The following is a 16166-nucleotide window of genomic DNA, read 5'->3' as shown; positions in this document are numbered from 1 at the left end:
GGCAGAACCTCCCACCATCTGTGAAGGCTTCTCTCCTGCAATAGTTAAAGGTGTTTCCTTCATTGGCCGCCCCCCAGATGGAGGGCTCTGTCCCTGCAGCCTCTTCCTTTTCCTGCTGCTCCATGGATATCTCCCTGAAGTGTGTGGGAGCGGACCCTTGTGGGTGAGTGACCCCCATGGACTGTTGTGTCCTATCACCTGTGCTGGGGAAACGTGGGAGGGAACTGCTCAGGTAACAATCACCCGATGTAAAGGCGAGGTGTGACAAATACTATTGTGGTACCGTGGTGGCCAGAAAACTCCATACAAATGTGTCCAAAAATAAGAGGGATCCCATTACTATACTGTAGGAGGGATCCCATTACTATACTGTAGGAGGGATCCCATTACTATACTGTAGGAGGGATCCCATTACTATACTGTAGGAGGGATCCCATTACTATACTGTAGGAGGGATCCCATTTATTGGCTAATTAGAAAAATATTTGCTACCTTCCGAGCACTGAGACTCATACCTGCCTAAAAAAGGAGCCTCGGTGCTCTGAACTTTGCAAATCTACAGTTTCTGGTTAGGTAGTAAAAGACTCGCTCCTAGAATATCCTAAAGGGACGCCCCCACATCTGCCTGTGTAGAAGCTAATCCCCTGGGCCATGACTGAGTGGGGAGCGTCCCCCATCGTTTGCATGGCCATGGGCTGAGACCACCCGGGGACTTGTCCGGTTTGCACGCTTGGTTCTCGTTAATTCCGTGGCGGTTCCGTGCAGGTGACCTCGCTGGCGATTCGTGGTACCTGTGCGCTTTTGGCTGCAGCCGAGCCCTGGGTTGTGCACACGGAGATCCGAGGGGTCCGGCCACAATGAGCGGTTTTATCAGCAGAATCTGCGTCTGAAATGAGTTTGCTTTTCTTTTCCTGCAGCGTTTTGTTGCTTGTCGTTTCCTTCAGGATCCGCCGCGCTTTTCTTTTTTCAGAAAATGTATTTCAAAACCTGGAGCAGAATAAAAGAAAAAATCTCAAAAAACTCCTCATATGAACAGCAAAGTGGATTTCCCATAGAAATAATTGGGAAGGTTTTCTTTGCAGTTTGCTAGGACCCGTTGGGCTACGTGCACACTGAGCCTTTTCACTGAGCTTTCGTAGCAGAAACTCCGTTTTTGATGAGTATTTGGAGAGTTTCCACTCCGCGCTCGGAGAACTGAGTGTGCACACCGCCTTACTGATCGTTCTGTGCACATGGGCGTGCGGTCGGCCTGTGTAAGGAAACTACTAAATGGCCGCAGGTCGCCATTCACACCAGCCCCAAGGAGCTCCGACCCTTCCCCCACATGGCCGGGATGCAGCATCGACGACTAATGTAATAGTTTATGGGAATCACGTGTAGAAACTTTCCAAAGGTCACAGTGTGCACAGAGCCTTCCAATTCTCTGACGTGTAGAACCTTATCGCCATTCTGTGTGCAGCGCTGTGATTCTGAACTCCGCCATAAAGACGCATGGAGGATCTGCAGGCAGAAATGTTGATAAATGTATATTTTGCATGTAGCCCTGATGTCCTGCAGGATTCGGGGAGTATCACCCCGAGAATCGCACGTAGCGCTGGATCTGGTGCATGTGAAGATCCTCGAGCAGCAGCACAATGTCAGGCAGCTGCATGTACAGCCAGCAGGATATTGTCGTGGCAGGAGTCGCAGGCTCCTGGGCCGGAGCACAAAACATCAGTGTGGCCTCATCTGGAATATCAAAAGCAAAACACAAAACAAATATCCTGGAATATGCAGTTCACTTCTGGGCACCCTGTACAAAGAAGGGCCACAGGCAGATAAGTGGCCCTGAGGATCTCAGATATGTGGAAAGATTACAAATAGCTACACTTATTCAAAAGAGACATTCACAACGCTACAGGATTAACCTACAAGTCTATAAATGGCAAATACAATAAAGGGGGAAAAGCTGGTCCACGTAACCCCCCCAGAATAGACACGTGCCCCCGAAGAGGAAAGGTGCAGTCTCCAGACATGGCGAGGCTTCTTTACCATAAGGCTCTTACAGACAAGTGTACATCGACCAGTGGACGCCACGGACCCTTAGAGCCAGTGTTCCACGATTCTGCACATGAGCCGAGGTCCTGCGTGGAAACAATCGCGCCGTTCAATAATGTGGTCCCTTTTAAAAGAGCAGGCAGCACCGGCGCCTGTCCGTAATGCACATGAACACCCAGCAATCGGCCGATGCGACCGATTCCTTTTTCAATACAGCAGTCTGAACACGGCCTTAGACTGAGACAATGATGGTGTGACAGAAATTATTGATTTTACTCACAATATGCATTCCCTATCAGTCTTTGGAGTGTGAGAGGAAACCGGAAGAAACCCACCCAAACACGGGGAGAACATACAAACTACTTGCAGATGTCGTCCTTGGTGGGATTTAAACCTATTGCTGCAAAGCAGTAGTGCTAACCACTGAGCCGGTGTGCTAACCACTGAGCCACCATGCTGACAAATTGCACTGAAATATTTGTGGAACTTGCTGTTCAAAAAAAACCAAAAACTTGTATACGACATTCTGAATGTATAGAGGCAAAGTCAAGTGAACTTACTACCTGTGACCAAAAAAACAAGGCTGGAATTTCTGTAATGGTCACACGGGGAACTTACTGCGAATCATTACAAGGGGTTGGCCACCACTTTAAAACACATTGTAAATGGGCCAAGGATGGTGGTGGGACGAGGGATCCGCCTCTGCTGGCTGGTGACGCTCCTCCGTACCCGCACTATGTCCCGGCCACTCTCCTGGCTTTGGCTGCCTTCACATTCAATCCAAGCAAGAAACCACCTGAGAAGGCTGCAGCCGATCAGCGCCTGCCCACCTGTATAAATCGCCCCCTCTACCATTTACGATGTGTTTTAAATTTGGGGCAATGCAACTCCTTGAAGTGTAATGTCAAAATACGGCAGGGTGATCTTCCGGGTGATTATCTGACTATGGCCGGGATCGCTCATGCATGAAACATGGCCGAGTCTCGCATGTTACTACCCGGCACTGACACCGGCACTCGGGAGTGGAGTAGTTGCCTCCGGAGCCGCTCATTGCATGAGCATGTAAGGGCTTTAAAAAAAAAAAAAAAAAAGCCTTAAATGATTTCTTAAAATAACAACATAAGATTGCATTGAGCCTTTCGTTAGATTCATGGTGCCCGAACCATGACTCAGTGCCGGACTGTGATTGCAGCCACTTGTGTCTACCACTGAAACGCTGCAGTGTGAATATCTGGGCGAGAACCGCAGAGACGTACTAGTCCGGCATCTTCCCGCCCTGTTCCCATGTATGACAGAGACCCGACAATCAACTAGCATGCTGTGGAGAGAAGCCAGCTGGACTAGTCCGATCTCTCCCTATGGTCGCCGGACATCTCTTTATACTGTTTTCTCTGAAACATCAACTCCGAGCAAAATATTCAGGACTGCAATCGCACAGCCCGGCTCTGATTGGTGGAGCTCATGGTTTGGGCAGAATGAATCTAATGACTGGATACTTATGTACATCTTTTAGCTGATTTGAGCTCCATCCATTTTATCCAATTATTTTGCTTATTTGTAAATAAATAATAAGATGCAAATGAAATCATCCGGACAGACCGGCTTCTTCTCTTCCCTGCACGGTTTACGTATGGTTTCTAGGTTGTCTATATCGCAGACTGGATGTATTTGTAGCAATCCTCTGAGCAACCGGACAGGATTTTGGGTCTGTGCACACGTTGTGGATTTGGCCCTGCGGATCCGTAGAAGTTTTCCATGCGGTGTACAGTACCATGTAAACCTAGTGAAAACCAAATCTGCTGTGCACATGCCATGGAAAATTCCGTGCAGTTTATTTTCCGCAGCATGTCAATTCTTTGTGCGGAATCCGCAGCGTTTTTACACCTCTTCCATTATAGGGATCCGCAGGTGTAAAAATGCAGGAGAAATCCGCACAAAATCATCAGAACATCCACAGGAAATCTGCACTAAATCCGCAGGTCATTTTACTTGCAGATTCTGCAGAACCCGCGCTGAAAAATCTGCAATAGAATCCGCAACGTGCGCACATACCCTTAACCTCCACTGATACATTGTAGCAAACAGATCAATAAACACACTTGTGCAGTGGATGTATTTAGCGCAGATTTTAGGATAAACTGGAAACAATTGTTACAAATTCCAATCTCTGAGAAAGATTTCATATTTTTTTTTTTTTTTTTATAAAGGTGTTCGAAACTTGTATTTCCACTCTTTGATAGCAAGCAGAGACGGTGAAGTAGTAAAGCTATTGATGCACAGAGAATATTACTGCCCCATAAAGTCACTATCTGCTAGTCCAATCCAACAGCACTGGTCACACCGTCCCTTAAAATAAGACTCCGGGACTGTGCTTGGATTAGGTTTCTTATTGGAGTTGTTAGTGTTCATACACTCGGTTTCCCGGGTTCTGAGCAGGATATAAATGGCTGGGACCCTGATACAAGGCTCCTCTGTAGACGTCTCCATTGGAGCTCGGCAGGTTTCTGTACTTTGAGGTGAGCGGGTTGGAGAGAAGCCATATTCCAGGAGGCAGCAGGGATAGAGGCGCCATTGAGCCCATGAATTCACCCACACAAACCAGGGAGTCCAGGCAGTCACCAGCCAATGACAGGCCCAATGATTCATGGCCCAGAATAGACCGGACGGCATCGCTGACCGCGGCTTTTCATGAGTGGGACCGGGACATGTTTCTGCGGTGCCAATTACTTCTCCATAATCTGCTTTCAATAGTCCTAATAATGAATAGATCTCTTCGATCAGCCATAGGCCTGTAAGGTAGGCCGTCAGGACGCACTTGGGACAAGCAGCTGCTGAACCTGTGATGACATTTATCGTTTCTTGGGAAACAAAGATCCAACGTCTCAGTAGATTTACAGTTTTTGTTTTGTTTTTTTTATATATTGTTGTAGCTTGATGTCCATGGCTTCCCTCCACCCTGCTGACGTGTGCGATTGTTCTCCTCTTCAGTGGGCAAGATGGCAGTGTTTGTAAATAAAAAAAAATGTATCTCAGGAAGCACCTTTGCAATTTATTAAAATCCTCTGTGTTCTGAACAATAGATTTTTTTTTTTTTTCACTCCATTGCGGAGGACTCATCTGTGGCCGGTCTCCTAGGAGAGGATTGCAGCGCTGACAGGCTCTTTGTTATATGGCTTGTCAGCGCTGCTCTGAAGCGGACAGGATCAGATTCTGCTGCTTGTTGTCCGCAGAGCTGCTCTTTCTCTTCTGTCCTGACAGCCGATGTCACGCTGATTGACAGCCAGCTTCTACAGCTGGGGAACAGGCAGCCAGCTGCCAATCAGCGTGACATCAGCAGTTGGGCCCCGACAACTGAGCACAAAAGAAGCTGCTGCTCTGTTGGCATGATGTCCGCAGAATCGCCGGCAGGAGCCACCTGTGGCCTCTGTCGGTGGAGATCTCTGCTGGGCAGGTAGTTGGCAACAACCTTCCTGTTGTTTCACAGATACATAGTAAAAAAAAAAAAGTCAAATAGTTCTGGAAAACTTTTAAACCTTTCACCTTCAGTGGATGTCATGTGTCACTGTACACTACATATGTGATGGGTGCCAGCTGTGCCATACAGCCAGCTCCTTATCTCAAGACACAAATCTAAAAATAATAAACATTCGCTGTAGCACCAAGTCCACCAAGGATCAATCTATTAAAATATCAAATTAACCCATATGATTTTTGTTAATCATTATTAGTACTACAATTCTACATCCCTGCACAGTCCCTGGTGGGGGAGGAGCGAGTAGAGGGGCCAGGAGTTGGAGGAGGAAGACTCATGAAGGGAAGGAAGTTTACATCAGGTTTTTATGTTGCATGCGTTTTTTTTGTTATTTTTTTTAATGTAGTTTGGAATTTTCAGATTTTATTTTTTATCAGAGGCAGGACTGCAATGACTGATAACACCTCTATATACAGCTGATAACACTGAATCCACCACTTACAGTAGGTGATATCACAGCTCACCTCCTCCCCATCCTGTACAATGACTGATAACACAGGATCCACTAATCACAATAGATGGTGTCACAAAAGATTGTGGCAAATGTAAATGTGGATTTCCTTAAACAGGAAGGTAGAATCTATATAATCCGCAGTGGCTGTTGTGGGAAATCGCAAGGTTTCCATTTTTACTACACCTAAATGTGACACCAAAACCTAGAGGCGTATCGAGGAGGGGGGGGCGGCAGAGGCATGTGCCCCGGGCGCAGCCAGCAGGGGGGCGCAGTCGGGCCACCTAATGTGGCGGTCCGCACTGTCTCCCCCCAGCGGCTGCATTCTGCTGCCCCCAGGGAGCAATTGTACTGGCGTCTATACAGACGCCAGTACAATTGAAGCTCTGACCGCTGGGTCAGAGCGACGTCAGCAGCATGATCAGGTCATGTGATCATGCTGCTGACGTCACTCGCCGGCGCCCAGGACACTAGTGGTAAGTCAGTGCTCCACTCTGGAGCTGAAGAACCACCGAGAATTAAGGGGAATTGGCGTGGGGATGGGGGGGTTATTTAATGGATGGGGGGCACTTTGTGTGGAGGGGATTTAGAATGGGGATGGGGGGTTATTTAATGGATGGGGGCACTTTATGTGTGGGGGGGATTAATGTTTGTGGGGGGATCTTAGGACACAATGAAGAGTATGTATGAGGAAACAGTATGGGGGATGGGTGCAGACAGTATGGGGAGTGAGGGGGTAAATATGAGGAGACAGTATGGTGAACAGGTGTGATGTTGGAGGAGACAGTATGAGGAGGGAGGGGAATTGTGTGAGGCGACATTTTATTGCGGACATTTTGATTTAGGAGCATTATAATGACACTTTAAGGGGATCGTGTGGGGATGTTCTGCAGAAGACCGGAGAAGATGGACGTCTGCAGAGACGAGATGTGGAGAAGAAAAGGAGAACGACTCCAGAGACGACGTCATCTATAAGGTTCCTGGAGGTAAATGTTATTTGTGACACTGACTAATTCTCATGTTTTTATTTGTTAGGAGCATTACAGGGGTTGTCCAGGCTTATGCTGAGTCTGCAGTCATTCTATGTGACTGCAGACGTCTGAATTCTCACAGTGCTCACTGAACGCTGTCAGGATTCTCTCGCGCCGGTAATTTACATACATGCGGTCACATGCTGACTAGACGTGTGTGGCCTCACTCCATGAAAATGAACAGAGCGAGGCCGGGCACGTCTAGTCGGAATGTGGCCAGAAGTATATAAATCACATACTTGTGCTGACATGACTGTACATCGGCAAGGGAGAATTCTAAGTGTGCAGTGCATTCGTTGTGAGAATTCAGAAGCGCAATGTCAGGACTCAGCTCTGCAGGTTCCAGTGGCATCACACGGACACTTCACTCATATGCGGTTTTCATACTTGTGGTCCTGTGACATTGAGCTTCTCTTCCGCTTCTTTTAGTTTTTCACTGAACATTGAGCGCAATAGGAAGAGCAGCTCGTGGGTACATGACCAAGTATGCAGATCGCATGTGTGCTGGGGGGCGCAGAACCAAATTCTCACCCCCGGTGCCAGAAAGCCTAGGTCCACCCCTGCCACAACCTGATACAAACCCTCGGTCATGTTGTGCTGACTGTGGGGGGAGCAGATGAGGGATCTGGTGGATCTGGCGATGGCTCCTGATTCATTATCTCATGATACTAACAAATGCAGAACTTGTCACTGTGGGGTCCTGTGCCCCCCGCTTCCCCCAAAGTCACGGGAACGTGACAGGAAGAGACTGAGGAAATGCTGCTGGGAATTGAGGCCGTGTGCACACGATGCAGATTTGCAGCGGATCCGCAGTGGATTTTACCGCACAGAAACGTTGCATATCCGCATTGTGATGTACAGTAGCCTTAAAATCAATGGGGGAAAAAAAAACCGCTGTGCAGACGCTGCAGATTTTTCCGCGTGGTTTTCCTGCGGTACAAAATCTGCAGCATGTTACTTCTTTTGTGCGGTTTTCCACCTCCCCAGTCTTCAAATCCGCAGGGGGAAAACCGCACAAAAACCGCTTGAAAAATGGAAGAAATCCGCAGGGCTAAGGCTGAGTGCAGACAGACTTTTTTTCCCTGCGGATTTCTTCCATTTTTTTTTGTGCGGTTTTCCCCCTGTGGATTTGAAGACTGGGGAGGTGGAAAACCGCACAAAAGAAGTAACATGCTGCAGATTTTGTACCGCAGGAAAACCACGCGGAAAAATCTGCAGCGTCTGAACAGCGGTTTTCTTTTTCATTGATTTTAAGGCTACTGTACATCACAATGCGGATATGCAACGTTTCTGCGCGGTAAAATCCGCTGCGGATCCGCTGCGAATCTGCATCGTGTGCACATGGCCTAAGGCTATGTGCGCACACAGTTTTTTGTCACTGTGGATTTTATAGAGAAAACCGCAGATAAATCCACAGGACAAAGTGCTGCGGTTTTACACTTCATAATGGGTGAGGTGTAAAACTGCAGCGTTTCTGCACCAAACAATTGACATGCTGCGGATTGTAAACCGTGGAAAAAAATCCGCAGCCTGTGCACAGCTTTTTTTTTTTTTTTTTATTTCCATAGGAAATAAAGGTACTGTACAACGCAGCAGAATCCGCACCGTGTGCACATAGCCTAAAAGTCCGTCTGCTCTCAGCCTGAGATTGGGGGATATGGCGGGGTGCCTGACACATAGTGGGGGTCTCCAGGTGGCGGCCGGGCTGCTGACTTGCCACACACTAGTAGAGTCACTATCCTGATTCCCGTCACCTCAGCTATGGCGGCTGCACCGGTGTCCGCTCCGTGTGTCCGCTGCCCGCGCCGTGTCCGCTCCGTGTGTCCGCTGCCCGCGCCGTGTCCGCTCCGTGTGTCCGCTGCCCGCGCCGTGTCCGCTCCGTGTGTCCGCTCCGTGTCCGCTCCGTGTGTCCGCGCTCCGTGTCCGCGCTCCGTGTCCGCTCCGTGTCCGCTCTCTCCCCCGGGTCTCGTGGCTGAATGCAGAATGTGGAGAATCTGATTTTTCTGTGTTTTCTCTTCTCGTCGTTCTGAGCCTCGGTCCTCCCGGGGGCAGAGAGGCGGCGGCGCCTGAGGGAGGAAGAGAAGTTCTTGGTAAAACCTCAGCGCGTTATAAAGGGGAAGCAGCAGCAGGACTCGTCACCAGCGCCGCTGTAGCGCAGGCCGGGGGTCTCCTGCTCCCCTCAGTCACGCGCTCCGGGGACTCCAGAGATATTGTGCAACGAGCACGAGCGGCCTCCTGACTGCCGGCGGTATATCCGGGCTGTGCGCGCTCCCGACACCTCTGCACGAGAGATCATCCACGTCACTGCCAGAGAGAACCAGGATCCTGGGCATTCACCCCGCTCCGGGACTGGGACCACTAAGGACTTTCCTCCCCTCCGGGACTGGGACCACTAAGGACTTTCCTCCCCTCCGGGACTGGGACCATTGAGGACTTTCCTCCGCTCCAGGACTGGGACCATTCAGGACTTTCCTCCTCTCTGGGACCGTTCAGGACTTTCCTCCTCTCTGGGACTGGGACCATTCAGGACTTTCCTCCACTCCGGGACTGGGACCATTCAGGACTTTCCTCCTCTCTGGGACTGGGACCATTCAGGACTTTCCTCCTCTCTGGGACCGTTCAGGACTTTCCTCCTCTCTGGGACTGGGACCGTTTAGGACTTTCCTCCTCTCTGGGACTGGGACCGTTTAGGACTTTCCTCCTCTCTGGGACTGAGACCGTTCAGGACTTTCCTCCGCTCCGGGACTGGGACCGTTCAGGACTTTCCTCCGCTCCGGGACTGGGACCGTTCAGGACTTTCCTCCGCTCCGGGACTGGGACCGTTCAGGACTTTCCTCCGCTCCGGGACTGGGACCGTTCAGGACTTTCCTCCGCTCCGGGACTGGGACCGTTCAGGACTTTCCTCCGCTCCGGGACTGGGACCGTTCAGGACTTTCCTCCGCTCCGGGACTGGGACCGTTCAGGACTTTCCTCCGCTCCGGGACTGGGACCGTTCAGGACTTTCCTCCGCTCCGGGACTGGGACCGTTCAGGACTTTCCTCCGCTCCGGGACTGGGACCGTTCAGGACTTTCCTCCGCTCCGGGACTGGGACCGTTCAGGACTTTCCTCCGCTCCGGGACTGGGACCGTTCAGGACTTTCCTCCGCTCCGGGACTGGGACCGTTCAGGACTTTCCTCCGCTCCGGGACTGGGACCGTTCAGGACTTTCCTCCTCTCTGGGACTGGGACCGTTCAGGACTTTCCTCCTCTCTGGGACTGGGACCGTTCAGGACTTTCCTCCTCTCTGGGACTGGGACCGTTCAGGACTTTCCTCCTCTCTGGGACTGGGACCGTTCAGGACTTTCCTCCTCTCTGGGACTGGGACCGTTCAGGACTTTCCTCCTCTCTGGGACTGGGACCGTTCAGGACTTTCCTCCTCTCTGGGACTGGGACCGTTCAGGACTTTCCTCCTCTCTGGGACTGGGACCGTTCAGGACTTTCCTCCTCTCTGGGACCGTTTAGGACTTTCCTCCTCTCTGGGACTGGGACCGTTTAGGACTTTCCTCCTCTCTGGGACTGGGACCGTTTAGGACTTTCCTCCTCTCTGGGACTGGGACCGTTCAGGACTTTCCTCCTCTCTGGGACTGGGACCGTTCAGGACTTTCCTCCGCTCCGGGACTGAGACCGTTCAGGACTTTCCTCCGCTCCTCCAGGATGTTTGATTTCCGTTTATTGAACGGTTCGTCTGTTCCTGAAGACGATGAGCTGCTGGATGTGTAAGTCACAGAGGATCCACGGGTCGTCCTGTGATCACATGCAGGGGGTGACGGGCATTGTCCCGGGCACCGGTGAAGGCGCTGATGCTCCGCTCTGGTCGGTGCGTTTTTATAGGGGACTTCCAAGTGCGTTAGTGAGAGCAAAATTCCCACGATTAGAGAAGAGACCACCACAGAATGTGTGCGCCGTCCTGGTGGTCTGGAATAGTTCCGCAACTATTGTCTTCCATTTCCAATTGTTGCTGAGGTTGGTGGGACCCCACTGAACCCTGGGACTCGGTTCTGAGAGTCTGCAGCGACAGTGGGATACAGTTCCGCTCTTCTAACGTTTATTTACATGGCAAAATATTCAGAATTGAGAGTCCTCAGTGGTTGATAACTTTTAATGGCGAACTGAAAAGATGGTGACACATTGCAGCTTTCCAGACTCCTCAGGTCTCTTCATCAGGCTAGACTAAAGGTACTGTCACACTTAGGCTAGTTTTACATTTGCGATTTTGAGAGCAGCCACAGCCTGCACACGGCCGCCGCTAAGCCCTGCCCCCTGCCACGCCTCCGCCGGTAGCTCCGCCTACCGGCGCATGACGCAGCATGCGTCCTGCATCCCCTATCTTTATCACTGGGGGGCGCAGGCCGTGTGCAGTATGCGTTTGGCGGCTCATGCGTCCTTTTCACAGTGCGCCGAGTGCAACCAAACTGCAGCAGGTTGCGTTTGGCGCTGGTCGGCGCACCGTGAAAAGGACGCATGCGCCGCCAAACGCATACTGCACACGGCCTGCGCCCCCAGTGATGGGGGATGCAGGATGCATGCAGCGTCATGCGCCGGTAGGCAGAGCTACCGGCGGAGGCGCGGCAGGGGGCAGGGCTTAGCGGCGGCCATGCACAGGCTGTCGCTGCTCTCAAAAGTGCAAATATGAAACTAGCCTAAGCGATGCACCAGCGATATGACGCGGTCAGGATCGCTGGTGCATCGCTAAGTGGTCGCTAGTGAGCTGCCACACAGGCAGATCTCACCAGCGACATCGCAGGGGTCGGGGGTCGCTGCTTACCTGTCAGACGCGGCGATCCTGCGTCCTCCCGCCCGCGTCCACACGTCGCTCCTCGTCACAGCAGGAATCTGACAATGAGAAACGGCCCAGGACGTTCTCGCGTGATCAGCGATAACCAGCGGGGGAGCGGTCGGAGGTATCGGACACAGCGATATCGCTTAGTGTGACAGGCCCTTTATACAACATCTGAAGAATCACATGCACAAGACAGCGCAGAAATAATGCAATCGATAAGACGAGTGATGTGAAGCAGAACTATCGTTATGGGAGAGACAGTTGTGGCCATAAATTTTGGAACAGTTCATAGATAAGGAGGGTGACACTGTCATTGTCCGGTGATTGGGGTCTGGTTCTGTGATGACCCCAGAAGGTCTGAAGAGAAAATTCCATAATTGATGTTAAAAGGCATAACTCCATGCGGCACATTCATTCCTGCACTGTCACAGGTTGTCGTAGGTTTATACTCCCGGACTCTCCTGTCTCTCTGAGATGAGAAGTTGCCTTTCAATACAAGTAACCTCATGTCCATGGTGCGGTGGTCGCATACAAGAAGGTTTCGCCACAGGTAGATCTATTCATCTCACCGCCACGCAAGAGAAAAAAAAGAATAGATCTACCTGAGGCGACACATTGTATGCGACCACCGCACCATGGACATGAGGTTACTTGTATTGAAAGGCAACTTCTCATCTCAGAGAGACGGGAGGGTCTGGGAGTATAAACCTACGACAACCTGTGACACTGCAGGAATGAATGTGCCGCACGGAGTTATGTCTTTTTACATCAATTAAGGAATTTTCTCTTCAGACCTTCTGGGGTCATCACACAACACAGAACCAGACCCCAATCACCGGACAATGAGGGGATGTTTCCACATTCAGGAAACTTTGTGGATTGGATGCTCCGTACAGCAGCAGCAGCATCCAATCCGCAGCGTTCAGATGTTATAGCATAGTGGAGGGACTTTATGAAATCCAATCTCTACCATGCGTGCAGGCGGCAGACCTGCGTAACCGGACATGCGGCGCGTCTTTATAGACCGCAGCATGTCTATTTATCTTGTGGAGAAAAAAGGGGGCAGCGCTTTGGGCAGAGCTGCGTCCCCTCCGCTGCGTCCCCTCCGCTGCGTCCTCTCGATGAACTGTTCCAATATTTATGGCCACAGCTGTCTCTCCCCCTCCCATAATGACAATTCTGCTTCCTGTCACTTGTCTTATCTATTGTTATTTCTTTCTGTGTTGTGTATAAACTTCTTCAGATTTTCTATTAGTCTTTGCCTGATGAAGAGACCGGAGGAGTCTTCAAAACTGCAATGTGTCACCTTTTAATGGCAAACTGAAAAGATGGCGTCAACCACTGAGGACTCTCCGTTAGAACAATATTTAGATCTACTTGGCTACACGGTACAAGATGCTGTATATTTTTCCTGTATTTTACACGGCAGCACTTGTGCTCTCCAGATTGGGGTCCATGGGGGTCCCAGAGGTTGGACCCCACTGATCATGACGTGATTATCTAGCCTAACAATGGGCTCTGGCTTTATGAAAAGTTGAAATCCCCCCCCCTAATATTATATGTGGTGGATCGAGTTGGTTTCCACAATCTCTGGGGTGTGGGGTGCTAGGTTATAGTTAATCATCGTAGTGATTGTGATAATCATTTTATAGGTGTGTTATGGGGTCCGGCCTCTGCTTTCTCCGTCACAGGAGACCCTCGGCCTGCAGACCATTGTCTACATAACAGTTTACAAAAAAAGACTCTGGGAGCTCAGAGGATAGGAATCTGCGGGCAAAAAATGTCAGACCGTCCGGCCGCCAAGTGTCATATGGAAGATTCCGGAATATCTGTTATTCCTGACCGGTTATTTACTCCTTCACCTGATGTCAGACATTACGGAAAACATACTTTTATATTCAGACTTTGTGACCAAGTTATTAATGTTGTGTGCCCAGACGCCACCGCCGCGGGGTCTTCCAATTAGAAATCTTCCAGACCTGAATAAGTAAAGGGCCTGTCACACTAAGCGATGTTATAGCGATATCGCTGTGTCTGATACTTACCTACGACCGCTGCCCCGCTGGTTATCACTGATCGCACGAGAACGTCCTGGACCGTTTCTCGTCGTCAGCTTCCTGCTGGGGCTTCCTGCTGTGACAACGAGCGACGTGTGGTCGCGGGCGGGAGGACGTCACGATCACCTCGTCTGACAGGTAAGTAGCGACCCCCGACCCCTGCGATGTCGCTGGTGAGATCTGCCTGTGTGACAGCTCACTAGCGACCACTTAGCGATGTACCAGCGATCCTGACCGCATCATATCACTGGTCGGGATCGCTGGTGCATCACTAAGTGTGACAGCACCATAAGATGATTTGTTCTTTATTGATCATGCCGGCATGGAGAGAGGATGACGGTGGCACCAGATGTCAGCAGTCACCTGTCTGCCCCAATACAGAGTCTTAAGGCCCTTTTACATTTAGCGATGCACCAGCGATCCGACCAGCGATCCCACCCGGTCAGGATCGCTGGTGCATCGCTAAATGATCGCTAGTGAGCTTTCATACAGAAAGATCTCACAGCGATGCAGCAGCGACGCAGCGCACGATACTTACCATTCACACACAGCGATCCTGACGTCCTCCCGCCCGTGTCCAGCGTCGCTCCGCGTCACAGCAGGAAGTCTCAGCAGGAAGCGCCCGACGAGAAATGGAGCCGGACATTCTCGCGCGATCAGCGATGGACAGCGGGGGAGCCGGTCGCTGGTAAGTATCACACATAGCGATATCGCTAGCAATATCGCTATAACGTCACAAAACCAGTGACGTTTTAGCGATATTGCTAGCGATATCGCTTAGTGTAAAACCCCCTTTAGAGTGAAGAACAACAGATGGGCGTTCAAAATACAAAGATTGCAAAATAGTACATATGTTGGAATATGCTTAACTGTCAGCTTCCCCTATCTGTTACCAGAGAAGAGAAAGGGATGATTCCTTTATTTGTACATAAGATTAGGAAAGCCAACGAAGCATTCACAATTGTTACACCCATGTGTTCACAATACGTCAGCTGAAAAGAGTTTCTAAGTAAGTCTAGGAACTGAAATGTCATACATGCAATCGTGTGTGTGTGTGTATATATAATATAATATAATATAATGTGTATTTATGTATAAAATATTATATAAAATTAGCTGAAGATCCCGGCGTTGCCCGGGCATAGTAACCAAATGTGGTTAGTTATAACAAATTATAATTATTATATTGCACATAAAAAATTTCACATCATATATTCAACACTACAGATTTGCAACACAAATTAACTAAACGATTACCCAAGTATTGATAGTATTTTATTTTCAACTCATTCAAGATTTTTGGTTTTTCCTTTCGGTGCAAAGATGAACAGATTTTTTGGCAGTTCCAACCCTTGAACAGACTACGTAAAGTTGACCATGAGAAAAGCATGGAGATTGCAAATCGATCCCTACTACTTTCAAGGACTGTCCCTGAGCATTGTTAATGGACATTGCAAATAGCAGTTGAACTGGAAACTGGAGGCGTTTAAAATGGGGGGGAAGCAGATGGAATGAGTGGAATTCTTGGAATGAAAATGTCCTCTCCTTTGGCACTTCCTGTTTCTGAGCCATGTATCTAATCCTATCCTGTGTGATACTGACTGCTGAGCCGTGTATCTAATCCTATCCTGTGTGATACTGACTGCTGAGCCATGTATCTAATCCTATCCTGTGTGATACTGACTGCTGAGCCGTGTATCTAATCCTATCCTGTGTGATACTGACTGCTGAGCCATGTATCTAATCCTATCCTGTGTGATACTGACTGCTGAGCCGTGTATCTAATCCTATCCTGTGTGATACTGACTGCTGAGCCATGTATCTAATCCTATCCTGTGTGATACTGACTGCTGAGCCGTGTATCTAATCCTATCCTGGGCTCCCCCTGCAGTCTGTGTCAGAGGGTGGTCTGTGTTGGCACGGTAATAAATTGTGTTATTTCCAGCTTTACAGAAGGACGATGACACCATAGAAATGATAAGAATAATCGGCCTCAGTGACCACAACTGTCTACAAAGAAAACTGTTGCTGATAGCGACCAATCACAGCTCATTTTTCACCTTTTAACCAGCTCGGGGACAGCGTGGCGAGTTTTGAGTGGCGACTTTTGTGTTTGGACTTTTATGTGGCGAGGTTGGTGTATGTGTGGTGAAATGTGTGCTGAGGGTGGTGTATGTGTGGTGAAGCACGTGGTAGTGTGTGGCGCATTTTGTGTGTGTTCATATCCCCGTGTGTGGTG

At 49.8% G+C, this 16166-nt stretch overlaps 1 protein-coding gene across 4 annotated transcripts in view; it reads left to right on the top strand.

Moving 5' to 3' along the window:
- The window catches only part of MCOLN2 (mucolipin TRP cation channel 2), a 42772-nt gene continuing 26606 nt past the window's right edge, over nucleotides 1-16166 (top strand). The window contains exons 1-2 of one of the 4 annotated variants that reach the window (XM_073544924.1): nucleotides 1-163; nucleotides 5766-5870. In XM_073544924.1, coding sequence (XP_073401025.1) covers nucleotides 78-163; nucleotides 5766-5870 — 191 coding nt within the window. In that variant the 5' untranslated portion in view covers nucleotides 1-77. Of the gene's footprint in view, nucleotides 233-5765; nucleotides 5871-10694; nucleotides 10807-16166 lie in introns of those variants that run through there. The other 3 variants (XM_073544925.1, XM_073544928.1, XM_073544927.1) reach the window with 3 other exon arrangements.

This window comes from Dendrobates tinctorius, unplaced genomic scaffold (assembly GCF_039654945.1).
Source record: "Dendrobates tinctorius isolate UK_male_01 unplaced genomic scaffold, ASM3965494v1 ptg000138l, whole genome shotgun sequence".
Classification (NCBI taxonomy): domain Eukaryota; kingdom Metazoa; phylum Chordata; class Amphibia; order Anura; family Dendrobatidae; genus Dendrobates; species Dendrobates tinctorius.
This window is presented reverse-complemented; position numbering and strand designations above follow the sequence as displayed.